Source organism: Chenopodium album, chromosome 8 (genome assembly GCF_948465745.1).
Source record: "Chenopodium album chromosome 8, dcCheAlbu1.1, whole genome shotgun sequence".
Taxonomy (NCBI): domain Eukaryota; kingdom Viridiplantae; phylum Streptophyta; class Magnoliopsida; order Caryophyllales; family Amaranthaceae; genus Chenopodium; species Chenopodium album.
The window spans coordinates 25,231,507-25,243,593 of NC_137841.1; the positions used below are offsets into that span (position 1 = coordinate 25,231,507).

The following is a 12,087-nucleotide window of genomic DNA, read 5'->3' on the forward strand; positions in this document are numbered from 1 at the left end:
AAAATAATGGCAACACTTTCCTACTCCCTCCGTCACAAAATAATTGATAAAGTTCTCATTTTCGTCCGTCCCAAAATACTTGACACGTTACTAAATACTTCTTCCGTTTCTTTTTAACTGACACATTATAGTCATGTTTGCCAGTGCACAATTTCAACCATTAATATCTTAAATTACCGATAAAAAATTATAAAAAAGTTGATATTCTGCAAATATATGTCGTGATGAATCTAACAAGATCCCACGTGACTTTTTTTTTTATTACGTATAAAGCACAAAACACCATCAAAAGGAAGTGAGTGAATAATACTAAAGTAAAAAATTGTCAACTAAAAAAAACAAAGGTAATATGAAGTGAGAGTACTAATAAAAAATATTTTACAATACTCACTTTCGACCCACAACTTTTTGTAAAACAATAAAATAATACTACCCTTACTCAAAATCCAATTAAATCCCACATTTTCTATCCCCTCACTACCCCCAAGTCCCCTACACCCCCTCACTTGTTTTCTTGCAATATAAAAATACAGAAGAGAATCATTTATACAATAAACAAATACTATCTCCGGTTCATTTTAGTTGCAACAAAGGACAATTTTACGCAAATCTAGGCAAAACTTTTAAGGGGCTTTAAGCATGTGAAGATTAAGTAATTAAGGGAGTAAAATAGGAGGTAAACCATGTGGGGTCTTTTTTTAATAAAGTAAAAGTAGTGGGAAAAATTGGTGAGGTGGACTTTTTCCACCCAAATTTTCCTGACTTTGCACATGGGTGGGGATTCCCTCCCTTTTTTCAGCCAAGTTGAGGAGGGGGTCCCCCCCCTTTTTTTTTTATTTCCTACGAAATTCCCTCCCAAAATTTCAAGGCGATTTCAAAAAATTTGCCAAATACCCCAAAATCTGAACTTGTTAACATTCAAATCATATCCCCTTATAAAAAGAGGACTTTCCAAAACACATTTCAGTTTGTTTTTCATTCAAAAGAGATAACAGGGAGGGGTTGGGGGGGTTTAGGATGAGTAGTTTATTGTTTACAAAACACCACCCTACAAATTACATAAGCCTAAAATTAGTTCATAATTAGCCTAAATTCACAGTGCTTAAAAAAACAAAAGCAGCATCCATGTTCATTTCTTCTAGGCTCCGTTGAAGACCATCCAAAAAAATCCAGCCACCACTTCATCACCTACAGTCAGCCTGAAAAAAAAAAAGGATAGGGACTCATGGCAGAGTTCTTGGAAGAACTCTTTTAAAATGAAAACCAACTGTACAATGAGGAGTAGACAATGGAAGCATGACATCATTTCACAGATGAAGAAACTCAAGAAGAAAACAGCAACTCAGAAGAAGAAGCTGGTTATGATGGAGATGATGATGGTGAATTACATGGTCCACTGCATATGTATGACAGACAAAGCATAGAAATGACAGTAGAAGAAAAGCGCCAACTAGTTGATGAGATCATGCTCAATATGGAGGGGGACTCATTGCCAAGAGGATTTTTATCCAGTTTGGCTAGAAAGCATCATGTGCATAGATCAACAACAACAAGATGGTTTAAGGTAATTAAGCAACACATGTTAGAAGGCAATGATGTATATGTAAGGACCAAAAAAATAGGCACTGTGGGCAGAAAACAAAAGGAGTACACTGATGAATTCTTAACATCAGTGCCTTTGTACAAAAGACAAACTGAAAGAGGATATGTTGCAACACTTCATGTGTCTAAGTCAGCTATTCACAGATTAAGGAAAAGGGGTAGATTAAGAACACACACAAGCACAAACAAACCAGCACTCACTGACCAGCATAAAATAGCAAGACTGAAATGGGTTCTAAGTCACATTACCCCAATTCCAGCAGAAGGGGATCCTTCATTTGAAGACATGCAACAATGGATACACATTGATGAAAAGTGCTTTTTTTATAAACCCAGAAACAAGGACATTCTACTCCTCCCAGCTGAAGACAATCCATACAGAGCACAACAGTCCAAAAGGTTCAAGATAAAGGCTATGTTTATGGGCATGATTGGGAAACCATTGTATGATACAAACAAACAATTATTACATGATGGGAAGTATGGTCTTTTCCCTTTTGTGAAGTATGAGGAAGCAAAGAAAAAGAGTAAAAACAGAGACAAGGGAACCATTGAGGCTAAGGCAGTCCAGAGTATTAACAAGGAAGCAATAAGGGACATGCTACTTAATCATGTGTTGCCAACAATACATGAACAATGGCCACCCCAACTTCCCAAAGACATAACTATTCAATGGGATAATGCTAGGCCTCACCAAATACCACAAGATGCAGAATTTCAAGAAGCATGTCAAGCATATGGATTCAACATACAATTTGTTTTTCAACCAGCACAATCACCAGACATGAATGTTCTAGACATAGGACTTTTCAATGTCATTCAATCAGTGCAGTATCAGTCATTTCCTCAAAATTTAGATGATCTCATCAAAGAAGTTGAAATAGCATTCAAAGGGTTTGATCCAGAGTTGAACAAATACAGTTGGATTACACTTCAGTCATGCATGGTTGAGGTCTTAAGAAGAAAAGGAGGAAACAACTACACAATACCACACATGAAAAAAAGAAGTCTAGACAGGCAAGGTGTTCTACCAGAATTGCTCCAAGTAGACAAGGAATTAATTGCAGAGGTTGTTTTCTATCTTGATTCAATCACAATTCCAAGTACAAATGCAACTGAATTTCAAATGGAAGTAGATGCAGATTGAAGACTATAAGGAACCACAATCAAACCATCTGAGCCAAAGACTGCCACACATAACCAGTACAATCTGAACATGTTTTTAGTAGTTTTTGTTGGTATTGGTTAGGTGTATTTTGGTACATACTTAATGTAACATTCTTAGGCAGTCTTGTATGCTACTTTACTTTGGTTTGAGACAAATCACAACCTTTTGTTATTAATGGAAATTCAATCTATTTTGGGCACTAATAATCCATCAGATAGGGTTACATTTCTCTTTCAAGGCATCAATGAGTTATGGTACCTCAATAGATACCTCAATCAGAGGTAATTAGAGCAGCCATGACACTCAAATAGCTATCAGATGAGTCCCTTCATCATTTGGATGGGATTTAATTTGATGCAATCTGTTGGGTGAGGGGACTCAATGCATCATACACAGGGGACTCAAGGAACAAAATCATCCTACCAATCAACCAACACACAGTCACAACTCCACAACTCCACCAACAGACCATTTCATAATCCAAGCACAGTTACAGAAGCACACAACCAACATCTCAAATCCAAAAATAACAGGGGACTCATCATATTATATCCAAATCAACAATTCATATCCAAACAACCAACAACTCATACCCAAACATCATATCCTAACATATCAGGGGAGTCAAAAATTCGTTTATAAAACAACAATGCAAACCCAAACAACCAACAACTCATACACAAACAACATATGCAAAAATAAAAGGAAACACATCAAATCAAACCCAACCAACCAACAATATCAGACTAGGAATAACAACCAACAGAGGACTCATGAATAGCATAATCAAGCATAAATTGGAACATAAGAAGAAGATTAGGGTTTTAGAAATTACCCTGCCCAATTAGTATGGGGGAAGGGACTACTGGGGGTAGTAGATCTAGAGGTAAGCCTCCAGTACGTCATCTGGCTCCTGCCCCCCTAGAGGTAAGCCCCTCAAGTGCTTAGTACCAGCGCCAGACCCAGAAGTACTCCCACCCATCATGGGATGGGAAGAGGGTGGCTGGAGAACTTCTTCGACAGTCAGCTCCTGGAACAAAGAAGATCCCGTTTCAGATTTGGCGTCTGGTGGTGGTGAAGCAGTTGGAACAGCCATGACAGCAGCAAATCCACCTTCTTTGGTGGACACAACCTTTAGATCTAGGCTGTGAGGTGGCGGAACCGACCTTTTGGACCCAGAAACCTTAATCGACTTCTCATCCTCGTCGCTTAAAATGTATTCAGCAAGCTTCGCACCAACAATCTTCCTCCTTGCAATTACAGAAGCACGACGGAGCGGCTTCATCACCCCAGAACCACGACGAGGTATGTACGTGGTTCGCTCTAGTTTTGGTGGAGATCGAGTGGATCCAGATTTGGGGATTTGGGGATGGCGAAGCAACACCGCCTTGGGGATTTAACAATGGCGAAGCAACACCGCCTCCTCCCCTCTCCGCCGCTATCCCATCACCGCCATACTCTTCCCTGACGATGGTATTGGCCTTGAAATCGTCGGATCCGACAAATAGGCTAGTTTCTTTCTCTTTTATTTGGTTCCATATGATGAGCATCGATTTTCATTGCAGAATTTGGATTTGGAATTGATTATTGTCAAAGTTGAATTGGCTTTTACAGTTTGTAGATGTATGTATTGTTGCTTATTTTATTTGAATTTGTTGATTTTGGATGGATTTTTGTCGTATCATCGTTGACAATCACATATCAGTTTTAATTGATGAGGTTGCTAGTTATTTTTCTGGGTTTTCTTTGTTTAACTGGTTTTTTTTCCTGGGTCTCTATGATAACTGGGTTGTAATATTTCTATCGGATTTTTTGGGCTAGAATTTACTGTATTAGTTTATTTCAACTGATTTTTGTGCATCTGTATTTTTTTTTTAATTTCGATTTTGTTCTTGTAAATGAGCAAATTAAAATTTTAGCAGAAGTTCGATTATGTTTTTTAAATTGAAATTTGATTATGTTCTTGTAAGTTAGCATGTTTTATGTTCTGTAAATTAGCATGTTTGATGATTTTGGTGACATTTATTTTGTAGTTCTTCGTGATTGAATCTTAAATATTTGGTTTGCTGCTTGATTTATGCTAATAATTTTTTTTTTCTCAGGATGTTAATTGGAGGATAATGATCACAAGGTAGCTCATTGAGTTTCTGATTAAACGATGATGGTATCCTATGTGTGTTGTAGCTTAAATGTATCAGTTAGCTAATTTTGTCAAATTTTATCAAAAAAAAGATAATGTAATTTGTAGTTTAATTTTAATGTATCATATCATAGTGGACTTTTATTTACAGAATGTAGATATTATTATTATTATTATTATTATTATTATTATTATTATTATTATTATTATTATTATTATTATTATTATTATTATTATTATTATTATTATGATGATGATGATGATGATGATGATGATGATGATGATGATGATAATAATACTATTTTTTTTAAATAAAAAAATTAGAAAAGAGAACGCTCCTTTTTTTTTATTAAATATAGAACGCCTTTCGAAAGTTGACAGTTCTCTTTTCTTTGATTTTTATATGTTTTGTACATAGAATAATAATCGCCTATCCAAGATAGGCGTTTAGTATTGTATTAGATATAAAACGCCTCAAATAGGCGTCATGTATACTTTATAAGGCACCCGACTTGAAGGACGCCTCTAAAGCGTTCTATATTGCCTATTTCGGGCGTTCTATATTGCCTATTTTGTAGTAGTGTTTATTGATGATTAATGGACAATAATCATCAAAATGAGAATAAAATACTCATAGGTGTACGGTGCACTCGGGTGTATATAACCATCTCTTTATTATTATCATCATCATCATCATCATCATCATCATCATCATCATCATCATAATCCTATAAAAAAAATGGGTAATGATATATGTAGCCCTAAGGGCTATATAAAAGCATTAAATACATTTTTGAAAATTGTATAAAATTACGAATTCATGACAAAAACACGCGTACATCAGTGTAATTAGCGTTTATATTTTTATGATTTCTTAATTTTTTACGATTTTGAAGTGTAAATTTAATGCTTATAGGACTATGTACAGCCTTTTCCTAAAAAAAATACACTTTATATACGAGTATAAAATTTCCCATTTGGTCCCCACCTTAATTCTCCTAAAACTTTGTGCTCTCTCTAATGTTGCGATTATTACGAAGCAGAAAAAGTATTATTTTGAATGTAACACTATTTTACAAAATCATTTTTTACAAAATGTTATGAGGTTAGTAAAATTTAAATTTGATTGTAACACTATTCACAAACTCATTTTTTTACCAATGTTTTTTTTTTTTTTTTTAATAAAGTTTCTGTGGTGTTTCATATTCATAGATGTAATAAATGCTATCATTGCAATATATAGTTTAGAAAATACTAACTAATGCTCCGAGGGCGTTGGATAAGCTAGTTAAAAGTAGAAAAATTAAATTAAAATTAACATTAATAACACTGATCGACGCGTGATTTTGTCATACTTTCCCAAATCAATACCACTTTAAGATTTTAAATATTTATCTAACGCCCCGGGGACGTTCGTTAGCAGGATCCATATAGTTTTCCAGTATCAAATTTTTATACTCATAATTAATACTACCTCCATTTTGTTGAATATTAGTTTTAGTTAAGTTAAAACGAAGACCATACATGTGAGTATTTTTGTACTCCGTATCAAAGAACAGAGATAGAGATTAAGAAATCTACTTCGTATTAAATAAATTTAGACACCACAAAGTAGGTTTGTGGACGATAAAAATGAATAAAACGCTATCATAAAAGGAATACACTAAAAGCGAGTAGATTTTAGAAAACAGATAAAACGAAAAATGAGTAAGACTTGAGAAACTAAGGTATCGTAAGATGGATTATTTATTTGTCAAAGTTTTGCTTTGGGTATATATGCCAATCAAAATAGAACACTTATAAAAATAGAGGGATTAGCTTTTATATTTTATTTTATATATTTGCTATTTCTCATAGGGGCACAACTTCAGTTCACAATATTTGCATTCCAGATGACTACTACTGCAGATCATCATTATATTACAGGGCAACTTCTACAGCTGCTTTACAGAAGCTATTTCCTGAAAATTCCCCACCCAGTAATCCAGTAAATTCATTCACAAGGGCCTCCAAATATATTCATCTGATAACACCAATTCAATAATATAGCTATATAGATACTGCGAATAAGGCGCCTTTAAGCAGAGTAAGGTATCCTTATGCCCATTCTCTGGGCTAACCACGACCTTTGTGGATCAGGATCCACGTAAGAATGGACAAGAAATTGCATTGCTTCATCATCCATCAATTCTCTTGCCCACCCAATCCGCTTTGATTGACAACATCCCGGTCCGAAACATCTTTGTCATGCACAAACATGTCAAATTGTTCGTTAGTATCAACATATATCAGAGGGAGCATCAAATTTCAAACAGAAGGTTTCCTAGTCTCTAGTAAATTTCCACCCAAAAATTAGTTCTATTTGAAAGTACTTATGACAAGTTTCTCTCTTGGACATTTGTATTTTGGTATAAATTAAACCACCAATAATAGAAGGTGCAAACCCTACAAGTTGTAAATTCCAAGCAAATTCACATTCTTGATCAGGAACTGTTTCTTCTTCTATGCTACAGCTTCAAAGGTCAAGCACTAGTCCAATCTGAATATTAAAGGTTTTTTTTTTTTAAGCAAAAAACTTAGACTTAGTACCTGTTCTCTTCAGCTTAATTTCAATTCAGTTTAGTTCCTAATTTCCTTCTCTCATAAACAATTCAGTTCAGTAAATCAGAACAGGCCCTTACTTCCACTATCCCTGAATAATAGGCCACATTTCTATGGTAAAATGTCTCAAATTAAACAGTCTACTTTCTTAATTTAGCAAAACAAACTTTGTCCCGTATTAAACTTAATAATATCCACGAAGATCATAAGTTAAGGTGTTGAGTTCTTATAAATGATCCCCCTACTAATTGAGTCGCCTTGAAAAAATTTGAAGACAAGAGGGAGTTTTATGGTGCCACTAATGATATCATCTTGTTAATACTAAGTTTATGTAAGAAATTGTCGGTTCTTATGCCATTCATCACAGTTTGGGAATTTATGGTAGCAGAACCAGAATTTTGATTCACAATCACAGCTTGTAAATTTTGCTAGAACTACAATAAAAGAGCTCCAGCCATACTTGTCAAATGAAAAGTGGAATTAAGTATCTGAACAAACTAGACTCAGGTAAAAATCTATCTTAGCTTGCCCATGAACTTCACTAAATGTCCATATAAAAGTACATGAAGAGATTATCATCTGTATAAAACAGAGGCTCATAAATGTAGCAAGTAGACATACCTGTACTCATAAAAGCAAGCACTTCTTTCATTCTCACACTTTCCCCAATTATGCCAACCCTCATGCCTAACACACTGGTCCATGTAAGTGTAGGCATAAACCACCCTTCCAAAAGGTCCCCATGGCCGTCCAAGATATGCGTATGATGCCTTCCCATTGCCGGTGATCACACATCTGAAAAAAAGAAAGTTGCAAACCATCGCTTTTATAAAAATACACAGGATAATGATGTTAAGCTTGATGGTGAAAAACTTATAAGAGATAAACCAGTATGTTGCAATAATTAGAACCATCATTGATATTATATTTTAAGCAGGGAACTGAAGCAACTGGATTGAAATTTCAAGCCTCAGCTCCAATATATTGTTCAGGGTGTAACTCGGCATAAAGAGTAGCCCATTCAAAATATGCTGTCATTAAATTTCATTTCTACTTTTAACAACTGGACTACAACATTTTTGTTCGAACCAGGGAAACTGGAAACTGGAAACTGAAATATGGGTTCAGTTCATGGATATATGTTGGAATGTATATTGTCTAATGTTTATGAAACTATTTCTCCAATAAATGAGAGAAACATTGCCTAAAACGTTTCACAAACTATTTCATGTGCCTAAAGTAGCAACATTTCATTGTTATATAGTATGTTACTCAGATAGTTAGACCCTTCATTTTACTCAGATTTTGGAAACTCATGCATACATAGAAAATCCTTGACACTTCATTTTGGATTGAAATCATGGAGCTTTTATCCACATGGAGTACAATTTTCATTTTCATGGAGCTTTTATGGTTTATACATAATGAAAAATAAAGTCAAGTGGGATCTTGTTAGATTCGTCATGATTATTTTTTCAAAATATCAAATTTTCATAATTTTTGCTTATCGGTAATTAAAGATATGAATGATTGAAGTTGAGTGTTGGCAAACGTGACTAAAGAAACGTGTCAACTAAAAGAAACGGAGGAAGTAGCAAAGAACAAGGGAGAGAAATAGTTACCATTAAAAGCAAAAGGCAAACATGTATCAGCAATAAAAGTAAATCCTACATCACCCAGTGACAAGTAAATCTGTCATCGCACTACAATTCTAATTTTAAACAAGACATACAAAAGTCCATATAATAAATCTGACTAATCAATGGTTTAAAATTGGGTTTCAAAGAGATGCAAAAATCTGAAAGAAATAGATGCCAAAATAAATCAGCTCTAGCCACAAAATGAAGATATATGCACCTCAACCCAAGACAAGAATGTTTGATTAATGTTTATTTAATATCTCAATGTGTAACACAGATTTGAAAAGCAGATGAACTTAAAAGAAGCCTCTCGTTTACCTTAGAAAAACATAACCAGTGGTCTCTTGAGATGACTTCCTGCTTTGTGCAGTTATAAAACCTTCTGACTTGCAGTGAATATGGCAATGCTCCAATAAGGCAGTACTATTCCCAAAGATAAAGTCTACACTTCCTTCAACATAACAGTCTCTTAAATACTGCTTCCCATGATGCAAATACAAAGTATCCTGATAACAAAGCACAAAAGGGCAATAAATTTTTCATGGGTATTTTCAAGTAACCAAAATTAAGGATAACGTAAACTAATTTTCAGAAGCAAAAATACTAATTAGAATGATCTTCAATCCATAGTCCACCTTGAACATCCTTAAGGGCTTAAGTACATATGATTAACCAAAGAAAAATATGTTCCATTCTTTCATCATCACAGAAATTGGACATTGCACTAGTCAATTAGTCATATACTAACTTTGACTGCATAGATTTAAAGAAAAATAACTTGGCTAGTCTCATCATAAATTCTTCAAATATCATATAAAGTGAGTTGGCATTATCAATGAACCGAGAAAGTAATTAGTTACTTCATCAGCTATGCCTCATGTGACCCTAACCCTACATCAGTATTAGGAAGCACACCCTAGCATCCATTACAAGGCACAGACCTGGTGCCTCTAACAAAACTCCATTATATAAAGGGGAAACAATCTTTAGTATCCTTGACCAGTAATCTACCAATTGGTTAAACTTCATGCAAAGCTTTTTTTTTTTTTTTTTTTTTTTTTTTTTTTTTTTTTTATCATCAAAAGTCTCAGTCTTGCAACCCTATGGCATATGTATTAACTCTACAGACCCTTGATTACAAAAGCATAAACATAGTAGAGGTAGAATTGAATGAATTCCTGAGATTATTCCTACAGTACAGCAACCAATATGCACAAAATGATAAGTGACATTTATTAATTTTGGCTATCAAATTGATTACTTTTTTATACTAGGACAGCATTCAAGCACATGCTAGCATAGGCAGAGCAACATTTCTTTAATTCGCTATCACACTAAATAGTTAGAATGCATTGTAGTACAATGCTAAGTTGCTAACAAACACAGAACCATCGATACCATAATTGCAGCTTCAGATTCTGAGAAGGACATAACATCTTGATCAACTAACAGTGATTGTTACAGATACATTTATCAGTTCTAACAATAAGAGTGTTCTATACCTGCCACCCTAGGAACCTGCAATTGTAAAATGCACAACGATCCGCAGTCACCCTAAGTGCCACCGCTTGTCCTGATCCCTACAACAAACATCCAAAAAAAACACACAAAGTATTTCACCTTGAATAAATTTCATGTACCTCTACCTCAAACACATTCATTCCTCTTTTTCTTCCAAGTTCACATTTTATAACCAAATACATGTACAATTCAGCAAGCTCAACTTTGACAAAATATAAACACATCCTACCACTATAATTATTCCTAAAAAATACCGACAACTCGAAATAAGTATAGTTCGAAACCTGACCCTCAATCATATATTCATACATGCTTAATTCCACAAAACTCAGAATACAAGTTCATAATTTATTTTTTTACAAATAAAAATAAGAAACAATCAGTAAATTGTTACCTGAGGTGCAGAATTCTCAAATGTAATATTCTCAGCAATAAAATCCTCCCCTTCAACAATGACACTCCCACATCCAAATGTTCCTGTTCCAATCAACCTTGATGCCTGCTCATAAATTAATCAAAAAAATTACCAAAAAAAAAAAACCCACAAAAATTTCAAAAAAAAAAAAAAAAAAAAACCCAAATTAAAATTAAATAAAAAAATATTAAATAAAAAAACCTGGTGATGTTCAATTTTAGTAGCAGTATTATTCCAAGAAAGAACAGTTTGTTCAGGAGACAAGCCCGCAAAAGTGATGAAATTCTTGGTCTTGGGTACATAAACAGGCTGTCTGTAAACCCCAGGTGACAGACGAATGATGGTGCGACGCGTGTTACCAAGTGGGACAGCATCAACCGCTTGCTGCACAGTGGAATAATCGCCACTACCATTTTGCGCCACTGTTATCACCACCGCGGATGCGGCGCCTGACGCCGCCATTGTCTCTCCTCCTTCACCTGTTTTTTTGGAATTGGGATAAATGGATTTGTATGAAATGGGGAGTATAAAATGGAGGAGAGAGAATCGAATCCCGAAAATGGTGGGAATGGAATAGAGGTGCGGAGAGTAAACGCTGAGAAACAGAGGAAAGATGGCGATGATCAAATTTTAGCTTTTTTGTCGGGTGTTTATGGAATCTAGGGGGATAATACAAACATCACGTTAAAAAAAATGTTTTTAATGATATTTTTTTAGGGAAATTCTCATAGTTAGCCTCGTACTTTTGCGCATTTTCATTGGTAGCCACTTTTTATATGAATTATCTTTGGTAGCCGCCAACTCTTAAGAAATTAATTCCATAACCTTATTGAGATAAAACCGTTAGTTGACTGTTAAATTTAACCGATGTTAGCTTTATAATAATTAAAAAAATACTTAACTAAGATCTAAGATTAGTTATATTATAATTTAATTAATCTTAAAAAAATAATGCTTTAAAAAATAAAAATAAAAACCAACCCTTCCCTTAACTTGCCCA

The 12,087-nt window shown here is 34.5% G+C and overlaps 2 protein-coding genes across 2 annotated transcripts; one reads left to right on the top strand and one right to left on the bottom strand.

The window, feature by feature from the left end:
• Nucleotides 1–1,426: 1,426 nt before the first annotated feature.
• On the top strand, nucleotides 1,427–2,749 carry LOC145642852 (uncharacterized). The gene has a single exon (XM_081694015.1). It carries the CDS (start codon nucleotides 1,427–1,429, stop codon nucleotides 2,747–2,749), a length of 1,323 nt encoding a protein of 440 aa, XP_081550141.1.
• A 3,958-nt stretch (nucleotides 2,750–6,707) lies between these two features.
• LOC145641784 (pectinesterase 31-like) lies at nucleotides 6,708–11,752 on the bottom strand. The gene is made up of 6 exons (XM_081692741.1): nucleotides 11,289–11,752; nucleotides 11,067–11,171; nucleotides 10,654–10,731; nucleotides 9,470–9,657; nucleotides 8,133–8,306; nucleotides 6,708–7,150 (listed from the first exon to the last, which is right to left on the bottom strand). The coding sequence occupies exons 1-6, from the start codon at nucleotides 11,547–11,549 to the stop codon at nucleotides 6,988–6,990; spliced, it is 969 nt and encodes a 322-aa protein (XP_081548867.1). The 5' UTR covers nucleotides 11,550–11,752; the 3' UTR covers nucleotides 6,708–6,987.
• Between the last annotated feature and the right edge of the window lie 335 nt (nucleotides 11,753–12,087).

Bases quoted from the DNA above. Each gene is read 5' to 3' on its own strand.
- LOC145641784 (XM_081692741.1), bottom strand. From the start codon at position 11,549: ATGGCGGCGTCAGGCGCCGCATCCGCGGTGGTGATAACAGTGGCGCAA. The intron at 11,172-11,288 runs GTTTTTTTATTT...ATTTATGAGCAG, and splicing joins CTAAAATTGAACATCACCAG to GCATCAAGGTTGATTGGAAC. The intron at 9,658-10,653 runs GTATAGAACACT...CTTTGTTATCAG, and splicing joins GCAGGTTCCTAGGGTGGCAG to GATACTTTGTATTTGCATCA.
- LOC145642852 (XM_081694015.1), top strand. From the start codon at position 1,427: ATGACAGTAGAAGAAAAGCGCCAACTAGTTGATGAGATCATGCTCAAT.